Genomic DNA, 18959 nt, shown 5'->3' with positions numbered 1-18959 from the left:
TTGGGGCTACTGTCTCAATCGGAAGATAATGAACATCACGAGACTACCGACTGTGAAAGTAGAGAAATTCAAAATGTTATAATTTTTTGAAAAAATAGAATTTGGGGCTACTATCACAATCAGTAGATAATGAACATCACCATACTACCGATTGTGAAAGTAGAGAACTTTCAAAATTTTATAAGTCCTTGAAAAATTAGAATTTGGGGCTAGTATCACAATCAATAGATAATGGTCATGAGACTACCGATTGTGAAAGTAGAGAAATTCAAATTTCATAAGTATTTGAAAAATTAGAATTTGGGGCTACTATCACAATCGATATATAATGAACATCACGAGACTACCGATTGTGAAAATAGAGAAATTCAAAATTTCCTAAGTTTTTGAAAAATTAGAACTTGGGGCTACTATCTTAATCGGTGGATAATGAACATCACGAGACTACCGATTATGAAAGTAGAGAAATTCAAAATTTCACAACTTTTTGAAAAATTAGAATCGGGGGCTGCTATCTTAACCAGTGGATAATGAACATCACGAGACTACCGATCCTGAAAGTAGAGAAATTCAAAATTTACAAGTATTTGAAAAATATGAATATGGGGCTACTATCTCAATCGGTAGATAATGAACATCACAAGACTACCTATCGCGAAGGCAGAGAAATTCAAAATTTCATAAGTTTTTAAAAAATATGAATTTGGGGATACTATTTCAATCGGTAGATATTGAACATCACAAGACTACCAATTGTATAAATGGTAGATAGTGAAAATCACGAGACTACTGTGCTTCTCTTTTGGAACAGAAGTGTATAATCGGTAGATAAAGTACTCTATTATCTACCGATTATGGGACGTTAATGGCGCTGAACGCATTCAATCGTCTCTCTAACCGTTATTGAACCTTCAACATGATATTCTCATGATATTTCCCACCTTCTTCTTCATACCCATCCATGTATGTTATTGACTTAAGAAAAAAATGGTTTTCTCCCACTTTTTTTTTCCTTCTTCTTTAACTAAAACCTTAAAACTCAAAAACTATAAAATAATTTTCCTATATATAAATTTTTTCTCCCGATTGTAAACTTAACTACGATTGTTAAGGGTAGTTTGGCCATTATGAAAAACGAGAGATAAAGGGTGGCTTCATTTTAGGTTTAGGTGACCTATTTTTGTCTTATTAGTCGCCTCTAGAAATGCCAGGTAAAAAAAAATTTTGAAGCATTAAAAATATTTGATATTTGATGTTGTTTCCTTAATAAGTTTTGTGTATGGACTCCACAAATAAATCTTCCTTTTGTATATCATTAATTTTTGATATTGAAATCGGTTGTTGATGCTAAAGTCATGGCTATTTGGGTTGTTCTAAAGAAAGTTATTGAGCAAAAGCTTATTCACATTATCATTGAAAGTGTTGCTAATGATCTGATCAACCAATTTTTAACTAGGAAGTTCTTCGGAGACCAAAGAACATATGCTATCTTTAAAGACATTCAGTTTTTTTATCTAGTTTAGTTGCTTATTTATTTACTTTTCAGCCACGTTTGTGTAACTCTGTTGCTCATACTTTACCTTAGTGAGTTAAGAAAATAATGCCTTCATGTACTGGTGTGTACCTCCACTCTGGCTTTGGCCGATCATAGAGGAGGATCATTAGTCTAGTGTTATACTTTGATGATAGATACAACCAGACATGATAAGGGATCGATCTTTTCTGCAGATAATCATACTTTCGTTTTTTTAAGGAACTCTTCCAAAGTGAGGCTCCAACCCCTCCCATCCGGAAATCAGTACCCACTTTAGAAACTCAACGGCTATGATTAGCTCATTTGAGTGGAGAGGGAAATCACTTCATGCTTATGAGAGCAAGTGTCCTATGGTGGAAGAATTTCATCTTCCAAATTCCATGACACCAAAAGAACAACCTATCAAAATTACTCTTCTAAAGTACCCATCTAACTCCGATGTGTCATGACTCGTGGTTGGAAAATTTGCTCTTAGTTAAAATATTTGTATGGCATAACATATCGATAGAGGCTTTTAGATTTTGATTCGAAGACGCAAGATATGTATTTCTTGTGTCTATAAACCATGAGAAAGTCGAGGAGGATCCGCAATTTGTTTGTGACCCTTAAACCTTATATTTGCCACAATTTATTATGTTGTCCTTCTGATTGCTCGAACGACTAACTAGTTTCAGGGCTGAAGAGGTACAAACGACATTCCAGATAAATAGCTAACTTGATTTTGCAGTCCAAGAATCCCAGATAGTAGTGTTGTTTTAAGTTTTAGTGAGCTGGAAACGTTGCTTTATTGATCACTGTGCTCCTCTTTTCTGCATCTTCAATCCTTCGATTGGACCAAGTAACGATAACTAATTAGTGTGTAATTATGATTTATGCTATCCATGCTAATGACATCCTGGCTCGAACTAAATTATATAGTAACGCCTAGATAGCCTCCTAGGCAATTCACTCAACTTTGAATCGCTTGAGCCAGTGAGTTGACTGAATTTTTGGAAACACCGGATCCAAATGAATGTTCATTCTTTTAACATTTTCTTAGCCTCTCAGGTGCCGCAACAGTAGCAATGGACCTGATGGTAGTCGTGTCTTCTGCTATCAGAACTGTTCCTCCAAAGGGCCATCCGTAGCTAATTGTGTCACCTTAGTAATTAATACTCCCCGTTTCAGAAAACTGATACATACTTTCATTTTTGTCCCAATTTACCATATTTTTAAGGCAAAAATGAAAAAAAAATATGAAAATATCATTTCTTCTGAAACAGAGTAGTAACATTTTAGCAGGTCTCCTGTTGTCATATTTATATGTCAGGATATACCGATGGAGGCTTTAAATTTATCAGGCTTAGTCTAATGGGGGAGCATGATTCAACTTTCTCCTCCAGAATCGTCGTTTATGCAGAGTTGTCTTTAATTTGTTTGGGTGTGAGATGGAAACAATTCTGGCACGCCATTAGAAATGGCGTGTCTAAAAAGCATCACACGTCATTAGGAATGGCGTTTTGTCACTACTTTATATAAATTCAAATATCAATATCATATAAACCATTAGATTCGTAGTCTTGTTGGAGATCTAAGGGTTGATAAATGAGACGCCATTTTAAATGGCATCTGATGCCATTTCAAACGACGTTTTTACCTTGAATATTGAATTTCCACTAAACTTGGTCCTTGGAATTTGATGACGTGGGAGACCCAAAAAAAACTTTGAATATTTGGTCTCCATTAGAGCTAGCCTCGTACCGACGGAGGCTAAGAGAGATTTTGACTCGACGAATCATTCACTGGAAGAGATATTTCTTGTGTTAATAATAAACCATCAGAAAGTCCAGGCTATGTGCTATCTGTTTGTGGTGCCACAATTTATTAGTTTGCCCTTGTCCTTCTGATTGTTCGAACGATTACTAACTAGATTCGGTACTGTAGTGGTACAAACGATCTTCCCGATAAGAGTTCGAGAACGTAACTCAAGACTCCAACAAAATAAAAAGTGTTGTTTTGGTGAGCTGGAAACGTCACTTTATTGATCACTGTGATTCATGTTATCCATGATTCCATATTAATCATTAAAATGACATCCTTGCCCAAACAAATTGCGTACTATGTACGAGTCCGAATTTGTGCAAGTGTTCATATGACCCGGAGAACAGAGCAATATGTCACGCTATAAAGCATCAAACATTGGAACGACTAATCAGAATGACCCGGACAAAGATGATTGATTTTTACAGAAATGTGCTAAACATCATATGCTTTTTACAGAAATGTGCTAAACATCGTATGCTTTTGAACGATTAATAGATTCTAAGTACAAAATTTTCAGGGAGATCTCTTTTATTCTGGATAAAAGGTGGCCAACAATCTATCAATATCGTCCTTGATCAACTACTATTTCTGCGGCTACTCTTTTCAACAGCCGTCGTGTTAATGGCATAGACGACTACCTACGTGCATATAGTTGAAACTGGGACGCGACGTACTAATTGCATAAGCGTCTTTCTTGATCAAATTCTGCGACTGCAGCTGCTCTTTTCTAGCCTGACGGGCAACCCATAGTTATGAAAGGTTCTGATCTTTCCATCACAACCCGCTGTCACAATAACCAAACCCCATGATTCCGAAGGAGCTTGATGATTATGGATCTGATTCGGCTCGTGCTGCCTGTAACCCTGCTCTCCACCTGATAGGGCCCGAGGCAGTAGTTTCTCCTCAGGCCAAGTCACAGAACCTCGATTATCAACGGAGAACCAACCACCAAAAGCAAAACGATCCGAATCTCTCGAGCAGGAAAAGGAATCATCCGACTGTGAAGAACATACATAACTATCTATACTTAGATCCATTGGATCCAAATTATCCAATTCTGGACCAGACCATGGTATGGCAACAGAAACACCTTCATAATAGAAGTGCTCACACGAGCTAGTAGACTTCGTATGCTTTGACGAGGGATCATCAGATACATCATCGCAGCTCCATACATAGACATGAGAGTCCTCTCCAACAGACACTATATGTCTCCCATTTGAAGTGTATGAGGCAGATAACTGACTTCCTGACCTACGCAGACCTGTATATTAAAATTCCAACTCGTCAGGATCCTGCCCTTTTAACAAATTACAGAGAAACCAAAGCGATATTCAAGAACGGATATGCATTAGCAACAGTTTAGGCATACAGTTTTACTGTAAACCACCGGATTCAAATAAGAATCTTAAGTTCTTAACAATTAAACACAATAGAGGTAAATCATGCTATACCTTTGTATTTTTGAATGACAGATGAGCCATCAAAAATTCGAACTTTAGAATCTGCTGATGTTATCATGATTTTGTGGGAATCCTCAGGCGAAAACTGTAACCAAAAGGCAATTAAGTTAAAACCAAAAACAAAAAGCATATGCATGAAGGACTTCTTTTAATACAGGACAATATCGTTTAGTAGCTAAAGATTCAAGAGGAACACCTGAAAGCTGGTGATTCTGTTGTTGGAGGACTTTTTTCTGCAATGTATACGTATTTGTGCATTCATCTGGAGATTACTACCTGGTCAATAATAAAAATTGAATTCATCATTTCAGGAACAATAGTACCCCCTAGGTGTAAGCTTCAGGTACTTGATTATACGGGCATAAGATAAGTACAAATTTGCATACCTGACGAATCATAGAAACGGCAGCGACCTTTAATGGAACCAACAATGAAACCCTGCTGAGAAAAAAAGAACACTTCATAATTAACACCTAGTGCGACAGTAACTCAAAATTTACAACCCATATAACAATTGTACCGAAGGTGCCCGGATAAGAAAAAAACCTTTCCGTTTGGCTGGTAGCATATGGCAGTTACTATATCTCGTACATCTGCCCAATCAACAACTCGTTTTTCTGAAACTCCCCAAATTCGAACTTTCCCGTCAATGGATCCACTAATAAAGTATGCATCATTTACAGGATTGAACTGAACACATGTCACTGATTCCAATAGAGAAGAAACACAAATTAATAATCTGAAAAATGCGGGTAAATAATACTATGCATTATGGTCAAGTTAGAGGTGATGCCAAGTCATATCGTATTTACCATAATTATTGTGATGGAAAATTTGACGACATTCATCAGAACCCACTTGCCACAACCGAACAGTATTGTCCTTGGATGATGAAAGTAGACACTGCATTCAAAGATTCAATTAAAATATATCAGAAAAAGTTCCGTAATAAACTGACATTAGTAGTTTAGTGCAGAGCAGATTTAACTTACATTAGATTTAGACCAACAAATATCCAAGACATCACTTGTATGGCCATGGAATTCTTGTACTGGCGACTCTTCAATTTTGAAGACTTTCTTAGGAATGATAACAGAAGCAGGATTTGAATTTTTTCTTCCAAGATAATGCTTTGTGTCTTCAACTTTATCAACAAATTTTGAACCACCTTCTAGAGCTATTGTTGAGGTAACACGCCAAATTCGAACAACCCCATCTTCACCACCACTAGCCAAAAACTGACCATCCGGACTAAATTTCATGGTCCAGACAAATCCTTTGTGAGCTTCGACTTCCTGATCCATATAAACTGCTGTGAACTCCACACACGACTTTTTGTTATTCTGCACCTTCATCCTATTTTTATCCGGTCCATCATGGTTCTTATCACTGACATTAGACTCCGCAACGCGTCCTCTTCCTTTATTCTTGCGCATCATACGTTTCCACCAAGACTTGAATTTACATTTTTCTCCGCAAGCTGATGTTTCCAATTCATTTGATCCTGGTGTTGACATTCTTTCGAATCTATTTTGAGCCAATTCCGTAGCAAGAACCTTGGATTTTGAGGTTTTGTTGAATCTTTTCTGCACTGATTCGGTACCAACAACCTTGGTTCGGCTCTCTGAATCATTTCTACAACAAACAATGTCTTCCGCTCGATTCAAACCTGCAGAACTTGAAACAGCACCACTACATTCTGATATTCTTTCCCACCCAAGATTGTTTCTACTCATCTCCTCCTCGATTTTATTTGAGAAACCCAATTCTGAATCAACCAATTCACCAAATCCCATACCCTGAAGAAAATTGTTGCGACGCTCCCTGACACTTCGAGGCTCGTTGGTCCAAATTCCGTAATCAAATCCACCACTAATCCCCCGACTCACGGACTCTTCTGATGATTCACACTCACTACCACTGCTACAATCACGAACACAATCTAGTGTATCAAAGTAAAATTCTTCACCTTGACTACCAAATCTCTGCATGTTTTCCAATTCTGTACAAGATCTAAATTCCACATCAAAAACTCACATTCCCTGCACCTTCCTTTCTGTATAGAGTCAAAATAAAGCAGACAATGTAATAACCATATAAAGACTCAAAAATTTAATCGTAATTCACGGAGCGAGACTCCCGCCTAAACGTGGTCCAATTAGATGATCAGAAAATGGAAACAATTATAAGAAAATTAACAAAGAAATGGCTGGGTACGAGGAACCAAACCCCAAAGACCTTCAGATGAACCCCAATTTTATAATCCAGAAGAAAAACAACTCCCTAAAACGACCCCCGGAAACTTAAACATTAATCAAACAATAATAATACTTTAACCAAACAAAATTATCAAAAATGACCGACCTTTGTGCCTAACCTTCTCCTCAATCCTGTGATTGCTTCTCTTTTAAATCAAATTTAAACCCTCAACTCATAAAAAAAAATTGAAAATCGATATCATCCGTACCAAGACTCCAAAGGGTGTTTCTTAATTTCACTCACTTTAACACAAGAGAAAATGGCGGAGGAAGGAATGGGATGAAGAACATGATGAATAATGAGTGTTTTCTCACCTTATAAAACAGTGGAATTTTGCAAAAATTACAGCAGCAGACCTAGAGAAGTGGTATAATCATCATAATGACAATTGTAACAGTAATACTAGTAGTAGTAGGCAGTGCACGAGCGACAAACACGAGCGGCGCTGCTACTATGGCCCGTGAATCTAGCCTCCTCCTGCAACTATTATCAGCCTTGTTCTTCATCATCTCTCTCTGTAAAATTAAAAATATATATACCAATTATACCAAAAGATTTCAAAAAATCATAGGTAGTAATTATAGAATAGATTCTAGAGTAGTTAGGTTTTATTTATTTATAGAAATTGTGTTTAATTTCGCCGAATTTTCTGTTGTTCGATTTTTGTTAATTTATTAATTAATGGCAGAGACAAAGCTAAAAGAGAATACCTACTTAGGTATTTCAGGCAGCTACTCTCTGTATCAAGAAAAAGAAGAGAGTGAAAGTGAATGATCGTTTAATTTAGATCCGGTTGTAGGTTTAGATATTAAGCTAGGATACAAACCGACAGGTGTCAGCGAAGAAATTCAGAGTTTTTTCTTCTTCTTCTTCAGCAGCAGCTACTATCTGTGTATTTTTGTGTAGACTCTTTTTTATTTTTTTCTGTTCTTCTGGTGGCTTGTTTTGTTTACTCTATTTCTGGGATTTCGCATTTCTTGTTGCATTGCACCATTACAGAAATCGGTAGATTCAGTACTAGTTTCGTAGCTCTGTTTTTTCAAAATGTGAAAGATCTGTAAATGAGTAAAGGAAATTTAAAACCAATCAAATTAATGGACATTTAGCTCACTGTTGGATTGAGAGAATTTGATTCTCTGCCATTAATTAAAATATGTTCTGTCTTCCCTAATTTACAATTTGTGAAGAGAGGCATTTGGCATCGAGTATCAACAAAATACAAACCAATTCTCTTGGTTGATTTCCACGTTTCAGATATACATTTACATGTTTGGTTGGGACTTGGGAGTACTGGAAGCCCAATATTTCAATCGGAGCCGTCTTATAGACCAGGCCAGCTAGGCTACTGCCTAGAGCCTCACATTACAAGGGCCCAATTTTTATTTTTTTTTATCGGATTTTTCGTTTTTGTTGTTTTTTTTTAAGCATCATAATGTCGTTTGTTATGTATCAGTTGGTGTTAAATGCAACCCTAACTAAATACAATTTCCTTTTTGTGTAATTAGCTAAATGCAATCGTGATCGTTTTTTATAATATTTTTATATATAGCCCAAGATTATGTTGACTGTTTCTTTCGCCCTAGTACAAATTTCTACTAATGGACTGGTTGAATTGAAATATTTTTTTAATAGATCTTCCAATGTTTTTAATCAGATCACCGTAGATAGTCACCATCGCAATATAATCATTTGGTTTTTATGGGTCCATGATGCTGCAACCTGCCAAACTTGCTGACGAGATGGTACAACATAGATCCATGTATTGCACCAATTTGCCTTCGCTCAAAAGAACCTCTGCCTATACCCTACACTTTGGTGCTCTATTGGAAGCCCCGTAGATTTTAATCATGTTGGTGTCATTGTGGTGCGTTAACCTTGTCCGACAATTTCAGTACCAGAAAATAATAAGTTCTTTGAACTTGCCCACACCTTGTCAAATGGGTTTGACCAAAATTTTCGTTTTGATTCATCTAAAGTGTTATCCTGGATCACTCACGGAATAATTATTATGATTAAGGTTTGATTAATAGGTGATTTAATAAAGAAGAAAAGAAACCCTAATTAAAATCTTACAGTTATAATAACCATAAAAATATTATGACAGTGGATTTGGTTGCAAAATAATTCCGAGAAATTTATAATCCAGTGGGAGTAAAAATCAAGGGACTCATGCAAATTCCTCATGCGTTTGGTAACTCAGTTAAGATACTTAGAGTTCTTAGAATTTTCTTGTTTTAGATTTGTGTATTGTTTGGCATTACCCTCAGAATATTAAAATTGTATATATTCCCTTGATAAGTTTCCCAGCTGTTAGAGCGTTGCTCGTTCGAACTCACAAGTGTTGTTATCTCAAGTTTGTTGTCAAAACTATATCTTGATTTCTAGTCTACAATTTTTGTTAAGTCTCGGATTAGGATAGAAGTGTGGTTGAGAAAAGGACATCGTGGCAGCCATCATTGCGTTCTACCGTTTGAAGGCGAAGATAAACCGAAGATTTTGAAGAACTTCTTCAACAAAAAGTAAGTGAAGACTGAACCACCTATTTCTCAAGTTATATTCATCTTTCTATCTATGAGACGATGTCGCATAACCAATTAAACTATCATGTTCAAGAATTTCGAGTCAAAAACTAATTACAAGTTAAGGGACTTCTCGAAATATGATGACTAAGCTTAATGAACATTTGTTCATACTTGATGAATTTCGGTTAATTACAATTTATTTTTCGCAATCAAAATCATGATTCAAGTTTCATCATTCGAAAATAGCCTGGAACAGTGATATGTGTCATTGATGTTATTCGGGAATGTTTCGAATCGATTCCGAGAGAAATATAAAACTATTGTAGATTCAGATATAAGACAGTATTATCAGTCTTACAAACTGAGAAAACTGTTATAAGTTTGAAGCCGTATTACATGTACTCATACGCGTAGCGGAGTAGCTATATGTCGACAAGCAGATTTGTGGTATGCATATCCTTATGTACATCCTTAGAAATTTGTCAACTCGTGAACTGGATCGGTACGCATACCCGTATACAAACTGAAAAGGAACTTTGGTCACAGAACCGGTTTAGTATCCATACCGATAACTACCAGAAAAGTTTGTGTTCTGGAACTTGGTTTGTGTATCCATATCGGTACACGTACCAAAACAGTTACGTGGACTCCAGAACCGGTTATAGTCTTAAGGTACACATACTGGTACGCATATCTAAATAGTTTTGTGAACTCCGAAACTTGGTTTTGCTTAATAGTATACCAGTACACGTACTGTGAATGACCTGGCTGACGAACGGATATGGTATTTGTACTTTGTACATCTACTAACCATGTCGATTATTTTCAAATGCAATAAAGTTATTTCCATGATGAGATAATTAGCATTTGATCAAATATCTAAAAACATTATAGACTTGTTTGATCACATGATTGTGACTCAAGGTTAACGTCTGAAGTGTTTATGAAAATAATATTAAGCTTATAATTTTCAAATTGGCTAGTTTCGGCTAACCACCTTGAACATAGTATTTATGCACGGTTGGGTTACGGTATCACCTAACCAGAGTGTATATCTTGTTTATGTAAATCAGATTCAAAGATTCATCTAACGATGGATATTTATTGCTTGGTTCCAAAACTATCTTAGCTTAAACCTAAAGCAACCTATGCTTTGAATGTCTATAAAAGGGGAACTTCAAGCAACTAGGATCTTTGAATCCCGGCACTACTTTTCTTGGTGTGTCCTAATTGTAACTAGAGTCGTCCTCTTCCTGAAAATATTTTAGGGTTTAAGCGACTACAAAGATTTCATTGGGATTCGTGAAGCCAGGTCCAGTTATCTTTTATCTTGATAACTCGAGTATCTTGATCTTGTTCGATTGTTGAGTTTCTCACTATAACAAGATACATAGTAATCATCAAAGTTCTCTTCGTCTCAGACTTTGTTGATTCCACAAGTTTTATACTTGTGAGATGAATAATAATCTAGGCTGCACTCCGGGTTGCATAAGTCTGGATATCGAGGTTAGCTAGACTTTGTCTATTTCTATCGATTTCCAATCACCTCTTTGATCAAATATTTTTGATCGTAAAGGAAATCACATATATGCTTAATCTATGGGAGGAAGATTGGTTTAAAGTCTTCAATTAAGTTGAAGCAACTCTTAGTTGGTGTGACGTAAGCTAAGGGAATCAATTGTGCGGAGTCCTGCTGGGATTCAAGAGGCGTAAGAGCGTTTTGTACCTTAATTAGTGGGAGACTTGGTTAGGGCTCAACTACATTCCAGTCCGAAGTTAATTGGTAGTAGGCTAGTGTTTGTAGCGTCTTAATACAGTTTGGTGTTCAATATGTGATAGAGCATTGCTCGGTCGAACTCGCATGCGTTGCTATATCAAGCATGTTTGTGAATATTAGTGACCAAAACTATATGTTTTGATATATAGTATACTTATGACTAAGTCTCGGTCTAGGATAGTTAGGAATAGTTGAGCTCCAGACTCCATGGTGATTATCTTGCAAAGACGAAGAACTACTCAAGGAACCGGTAGAACTTCATCCGACTAAAAGGTATGTGGAGACTTGAACTCATCTTGTCACTCAAAAGTCTATCTATTTTATCTCCTACTTTTGAGACAACGGTCGTATAAGTATGATAGTTTTCATACATACACACTTGCTATTTCGAGGCGAGTTTACTCGCCTATCTTTTTATCGAAATAGGTGTTGGTAAGCTTTTGCTTTAACCATCTTCATCTTTACCCCTGACGAAAGTCATGATGACGTTTCAATATTGAAAATGGCTTTGATGACGATAGTCGATTCTTTATGTCTAACGACTGTTATAACATAATAGAAGAATGTTTCAATGATTGAAATATAGAGTTGAGAACATGTAACCACCTATGGATGTAAGCATTTAGTGTGTTCGCACATTTGTGTATAAATCCATGTGCCGGAAACCAAATGCGTGCATATGTGTGCATGCGGCATTGGTTAAAGAGACAGGTTAGGTATGCGTACCCGTACGCATACTGGCAGAAGTTCGCATCCGTGAAATTCTTCTGGGTTTGAAATTTACGAACTCAAAAACCAGTCACCTTAGGTACGTGTACCCATACGCGTACTGGCAGAACTTTTTCACCCGAAAAAGTCTGCTGAGTTTGGAATCTAAAACCAACTCAAAATCCGGTAGCTAAGGTACGCATACCCGTACGCATACCCAAGCTGGTTGTTTCTCAAATCGGTAGTTCATGGACTTAAAACAATAAATTATAAGTAATGCAATCTTTGCAAACCGTGCATATTTTGTTCATGAATTGATTCAAATGAATCAAACCGGTTTTGTTTCAATTGTGTCTATGTATAAAGACCTAAGCAATTGAACAACTCTTGAACTAGTTCTTATGAGTCATTTGAACTAGTTATGAGAAAGATGAATACGGTTGATATGAAAGCACTCATATGGCTAACCATTGGTCAACCAATGTACACGTTTAGGTACGGTTACTCAAACCTAAATGAATAAATTTCATTTGTGTTTGACAAGCTAAGTTTCGATCTAACGGTTAAAAGATATTAGCTTGGATAAATCAGGTTTTTTATCTAACGGTGAATATTGAATGCTTTGTTACCAAGGTAACTTGGATTGCAAACCCTGATTTGAAAACTATATAAGAAAGGCGTCTAGCAACTAGAAAAACTAATCCCCGCACCTCTTGTGTGATACTAGTTGGTTTGCTAGAGTCGATTGTCCTTTAACTGCAGGTTTCTTCTCGAGACCCTGTCGATTAACGACTGAAAGACTTTATTGGGATTGTGAAGCCAGACGAAACTACTTCTCTTGTAGTTGAGCGATCTGATCTTGCCATTTTCTATCGTAAGAGTTCAATTGGAATAATTGAATTGAGATTATATCTCCGATATAGCAAGATAAAAAGAAATCACAAACATCTTCGTCTCATCGTTTGTGATTCCGCAATATCTAGTTTCGCTACCGTACGATTTAGATTATTGTGAGGTGATTGATAATACTAGGTTGTTCTTCGGGAATATAAGTATGGTTTATCAATTGGTTCTTGTTCACCTTGATTTTTATCAAAAGACATAACAAAACTTTTAGGTTTATCTGTCGGAGACAAATTTATCTATCTTTGTAGACTTTTCTGTGTGATACAGATTTGTTTATTAAAGTATTCGACTTTGGGTCGTAGCAACTCTTAGTTGTGGGTGAGATCAGCTAAGGGAATCAAGTACATAGCATCCTGCTGGGATCAGAGACATAGGAGCATAACTGTACCTTGGATCAGTGTGAGATTGATTGGGGTTCAACTACAGTCCAGACCGAAGTTAATTTGGAGTAGGCTGGTGTCTGTAGCGGCTTAATACAGTGTGTGTTCAATCTGGACTAGGTCCCGGGGTTTTTCTGCATTTGCGGTTTCCTCGTTAACAAAATTCTGGTATCTGTGTTATTTATTTTCCACATTATATTTTGTTATATAATTGAAATATCACAGGTCGTTGTTCAATCAATCAGAATATCCGACCTTTTGGTTGTTGATTTAAATTGATTGACACTTGGATATTGGTCATTGGTACCATCCAAGTTATCTCTCTAGTATTTGATAAAGACTCGCAGATTTCTATTTGCTTGAGTATATATCAAATCGAGAGATTGAGATATAGACTCTTTAATATACTTTTTATCTAGATTGAGTCTGACAGTCTAGTTGATTCTCTAGAAAGTATATTGGAGTTTGTCCATACAGATTGCTAGGCGAAATATTGGGTGTGGTTGTTGTACCCCCACTTTTTCAATTGGTATCAGAGCAGGCAAACACGTTCAATACCTTACAAGTTTGTGTTTGTAGCGATCTTACTCTATGGACAGTAGTGTTATCTCAATAAATGCACCACCAGATCCAGGGTTTTCAGAATTCTCTTCCATGACTGATTTAATAAAATTTGTAGAAGAAATTCTATTTAAACCTCCATCAGGTTTAAAATCCCTTGAAGTGTTTTCAGGGCTTGAAAATAAGCTTGAGAGCTTATCTCTTGATGTTGAGTTATACCTCCAGAAAGAGAAAGAATCTCTTGACAGGCTAAATCAAGTTATGATGAATAATATTCATGTTGAGGTTGATATTGATTTACTAATAAGTGAGAGCAACGCTCCTCCTCTGTGTAATCCAATTAGTTGTGATAAACTAAACGAATTACAAGAGGAGTTTAAATCTCAGTTATCTGAGTGTATCACCTCAAAGCATGAATTGATTCATTGCTCAATTCCTGATACTTCCAATCAAGATAGTGGTATTGTCTTCTTTTATGAAGAATCTAGGACGTCTTTTTTTATCAAAAGAGTTTCCCTTCGCAGTACTAAAAACTATCTGCAGAAACTGTTTTTTATAAGTTGGAAAACAAGAAATCATAAACAAAAATCTTTTTGGGTTCTCTTGAAGTTCTTTGATAGACTTATAAAAACAGTTCCTTGGGTGTTTCTCAACACTACAAGATTTAAGAGTTGTTGGAAAGAAACTCTTTATTGGTGCCATGGTGAGCAAGACATTGTTCACCTCAACAAAACTTGTTTGTGTTGAAAGTGCATCCTCACCAAGAAATGCCATGCTATGTATACGGTGAGGGAAGCACAACAACTGGGGCGCACAGATTATATTCGGTAAGGCTGTAGAATTCAATTGGACTTTTCTAAAAAGGTATGTTTATAAACTTGAGGAAGTTTTATATTTTTATTACTTGTTTGAGTACTTATAATGATCCATGTACCTTGCTTATCGTTCATTTCTACCTAACTTGATCTGTGTTTAAGGTTCTTAAATTTTTAGGTTTGAAAACATTAGTTCGGGATGTTTGGACTTCATGGTACACATACCAAGTATGCATAACATCATTTAAAACCAAAATCCATGGGTTTAAGTTCTCAAACCCCGTCTGCATACTGCTCCAGGATACGAAAATTCGTTTGCAAACCCGTATGCATACTTGACGTCGGTATTCGGTAAACTTGTTTTGGCCGTAACTTCTTCGTCTGAACTAGGATTGACCTAATTATTTTTGCAATCTCTTCCTCTTTGGATTATCTTCAAAATGGAGATGAGAAACCCTGAATTTGGATGAGTTAAGATTGGTATTTGTCCTGTCACTTGTTTTTGAGTATTTTGCTCCGTTTCGTTGCACTTGTTCCACTTCTCTTGAACTTGGGAACTTGGATTCTTGGATTACTACTGTTCTAAGATAATTTGTATCTTTTACAAGAATGTTGTTGGTGAATCATAAAGAAGGAAGTTCAAGAATGAAAAGTAGTACGCAGTGCTGTGGAATTCTTGAATGTTCACAATCATCCTTTGTGAATTATGGTGCATAGTCGTTATTGAATTTGTATGTTCTTATTTGTTAAGAAAATCTTTTTATACACCTTTGGTAGCTATTATTGGTGTAAATCCATGCGAAAAAGATTGATTCTACCCTATAAGGACAAATCATCTTGTATGTGCATTACGAGTTTGTCTTGTTGCCTAGGAAACTTCTTATGAGAATTTATTCTTATTTTTGAGAAGGATTACTAGAGTTTGGAATAGCCATTATTGTGATTACACATTGCTATGTCCAACGGTTTCATCTTCATGTTTTTAGATTTATTGGTTTAAACTCTAAACTTGTTTGGAAGATGATTTTTGCAGTATTAATCTTTATGGTTTTATATATTGCAATTTGTTATGGGATATGTGTGTTTGCGTCTGTGAACTGTGATTGTCCCATACCTTGTCAAAAGTTAAGTCCTTTATATGTCGATATGCATGTGTTGATAAAAGAAGGAATGAACTTTTGACAAATACAAAAGTTAAGCCTATTATGTCAATTATTGATGGAAGATAGGTTAAAATATTTTGTTTGCAAGGATTATGTCTATTGAATGTCGTTATGCGAATAGTGATGGAAAATAGAATGAATCCTTGCGTAATCCGCAGTATTGATCTTCCCTGATCCATATTTTATGTATTACTGTGAGGCTCCGTAAAGTGTCTTATATTGAGCACTAACGGCCAAGTTGATTATTTTTATGATTAACTTAGTTGTTGTTCCGTGAGGTACTTTATGTCGAGCATTTTCAACTAAATTATTCATCTTGTTTGGTTATTTAGTTGTTGCTCCGTAAGTTTTCTTATGATGAGCATGACCAATTAAATTTATTACTTTTGTGATTAGTTTGGTTGTGTATTTCAATTAGATTAATTATGGGTTCTCTTGTGATTAATCTAGTTGTATATTTTTGAGTCTCCATAAGTTCACTTATGTTGAGCATTTTCGATTAAATTAATCATGGGTTCTCTTGTGGTTAATCTAATTGAGTATTTTGGATTCAAATTCATACTTGTATGTGATTTGTTATGTCCAAAGAAATCATTCTTTTCTTTCGAAATTAAGGTCGCTCTTGTTGTTCTTTCGGGAATGACATTTTATGGGGGAGAGTTCTTTTGAACTTGCGCTTAATTTTCATATCTTTGTGGGGAGTGCGGCTGTGGAATATTTGAGGAGTTATCTTGTATCTTTATAAACTCCGTGATGAATGCATTTATCTTCGGATTTATGATTGCATCTAAACAAGTTGGTATGTACTTTTCTTTGGTCTTGAAGTGTCTCCATGAAAATTTTCATTAGGATTCCGTTTTCGTACCTTTGCCAATTTTATTGACAAAAAGGGGGAGAATTAATGTGTAGTTCACACTACAAATACATATGATTTACGTGCTTTACGGGTCATTATGTAAGGAGGAATGGTTTTCATGTTGAGACGAAGTATTGACTAAGGGAGAGTGATACATATCACCATAGTATTGTTGTCGAAGTTGTGATATGAGAACTTTGATGTTGTGTAATAATACTATGACACTGTATAACAATGATCGAGAGCCTTTGTTTTCTCATTGTTATAGCTACGGAACTTCAACAACTATGATGCTGAACTTACAACCTTTGGAATCATGGGAGTACTTGGAAAAGACGAAGTTTTTGAGTAACGTTGAAGCGCCAAGGAGATCAAGCATGTGGACAAGAAGCTACACAGTTTTATTTATTTTGTAATCCATATGTATTCATAGTTTTGTCACTAAAATTGACAAAGGGGGAGATTGTTAGAGCATTGATCGGTCGAACTCGCATGCGTTGCTATATCAAGCATGTTTGTCAATATTAGTGATCAAAACTCTATGTCTTGATTTCTAGTATACTTATGACTAAGTCTCGGTTTAGGATAGTTAGGAATAGTTGAGCTCCAGACTCCATGGTGATTATCTTGCAAAGACGAAGAACTACTCAAGGAACCGGTGTAACTTCATCCGACTAAAAGGTATGTGGAGACTTGAACTCATCTTGTCACTCAAAAGTCTATCTACTCTATCTCCTACTCTTGAGACAACAGTCGTATAAGTATGATAGTTTTCATACATACACACTTGTTATTTCGAGTGGAGTTTACTCGCCTATCTTTTTCTCGAAATACGTGTTGGTAAGCTTTTGCTTTAACCATCTTCATCTTTAACCGTGACGAAAGTCATGGTGACGTTTCAATCTTAAAAATAACTTTGATGATGATAGTCGATTCTTTATATCTAACGACTGTTATAACATTATAGAAGAATGTTTGAATGATTGAAATGTAGAGTTGAGAATATGTAACCATCTATGGATGTAAGCATTTAGTGTGTTCGCACATTTGTGTATAAATCCATGTGCCGGAAACCAAGTGCATGCATATGTGTGCATGCGGTATTGGTTAAGGAGACAGGTTAGGTATGCATACCCGTACGCATACTGGTAGAATTTCACGTCCCTGAAATTCTGTTAGGTATGAAGTTTACGAACTCAAAAACCAGTCACCTTAGGTACGTTTACCCGTACGCGTACTGGCGGAACTTTTTCACCCGAAAAAGTTTACTGAGTTTGGAAACTAAAACCAACTCAAAATCCGGGAGCTAAGGTACGCATACGCAAGCTGGTTATTTCTCAAATCGGTAGTTCATGGACTTAAAACAATAAATTATAAGGAATGCAATCTTTGCAAACCGTGGGTATATTGTTCATGAATTGATTCAAATGAATCAAACAGATTTTGTTTCAATTGTGTCTATGTATAAAGACCTAAGAAATTGAACAACTCTTGAACTAGTTCTTATGAGTCATTTGAACTAGTTATGAGAAAGATGAATACGGTTGATATGAAAGCACTCATATGGATAACCATTGGTCAACCATTTGTGAACCAACCAATGTACACGTTTAGGTACGGTTACTCAAACCTAAATGAATACATTTCATTTGTGTGTGATAAGCTAAGTTTCGATCTAACGGTTGAAAGATATTATCTTGGATAAATCAGGTTTTTCATCTAACGGTGAATATTGAATGCTTTGTTACCAAGATAACTTGGATTGCAAACCCTGATTTGAAAACTATATAAGGAGACGTCTAGCAGCTGTGCAAAACTAATCCCCACACCTCCTGTGTGATATTAGTTGGTTTGCTAGAGTCGATTCTCATTTAATCCTAGGTTTCTTCTCGAGACCCTGTCGATTAACGACTGAAAGACTTCATTGGGATTGTGAAGCCAGACGAAACTACTTCTCTTGTAGTTGAGCGATCTGATCTTCCCATTTTATATCGTACGAGTTCAATTTGAATAATTGACTTGAGATTATATCTCCGATAGGGAGAGATAAAAAGAAATCACAAACATCTTCGTCTCATCGTTTGTGATTCCGCAATATCTAGTTTCGCTACCATACGATTTAGATTATTGTTAGGTGATTTATAATACTAGGCTGTTCTTCGGGAATATAAGTCCGGTTTATCAATTGGTTCTTGTTCACCTTGATTTTTAT

At 36.1% G+C, this 18959-nt stretch overlaps 1 protein-coding gene across 5 annotated transcripts; it reads right to left on the bottom strand.

Annotated features, from left to right (window-relative positions):
* Window positions 1–3731: 3731 nt before the first annotated feature.
* Window positions 3732–8262, bottom strand: LOC113296931 (uncharacterized WD repeat-containing protein sll0163-like). 5 transcript variants are annotated; one of them, XM_026545304.1, is made up of 9 exons: window positions 7770–8262; window positions 7374–7574; window positions 5793–6856; window positions 5613–5703; window positions 5347–5504; window positions 5187–5238; window positions 4997–5076; window positions 4792–4885; window positions 3732–4601 (listed from the first exon to the last, which is right to left on the bottom strand). In XM_026545304.1, the coding sequence occupies exons 3-9, from the start codon at window positions 6789–6791 to the stop codon at window positions 4036–4038; spliced, it is 2040 nt and encodes a 679-aa protein (XP_026401089.1). In that variant the 5' UTR covers window positions 6792–6856; window positions 7374–7574; window positions 7770–8262; the 3' UTR covers window positions 3732–4035. The 5 variants fall into 5 exon arrangements, with proteins under 5 accessions (XP_026401089.1, XP_026401085.1, XP_026401086.1 ...); XM_026545300.1 differs by having other exon boundaries at window positions 5187–5241; window positions 7770–8261; XM_026545301.1 differs by having other exon boundaries at window positions 5187–5241; window positions 7774–8261.
* Between the last annotated feature and the right edge of the window lie 10697 nt (window positions 8263–18959).

Source organism: Papaver somniferum, chromosome 7 (assembly GCF_003573695.1).
Source record: "Papaver somniferum cultivar HN1 chromosome 7, ASM357369v1, whole genome shotgun sequence".
Lineage (NCBI taxonomy): Eukaryota > Viridiplantae > Streptophyta > Magnoliopsida > Ranunculales > Papaveraceae > Papaver > Papaver somniferum.
Note: the sequence above shows the minus strand (reverse complement) of the source record. Positions and strands in the feature narration are given on the sequence as shown.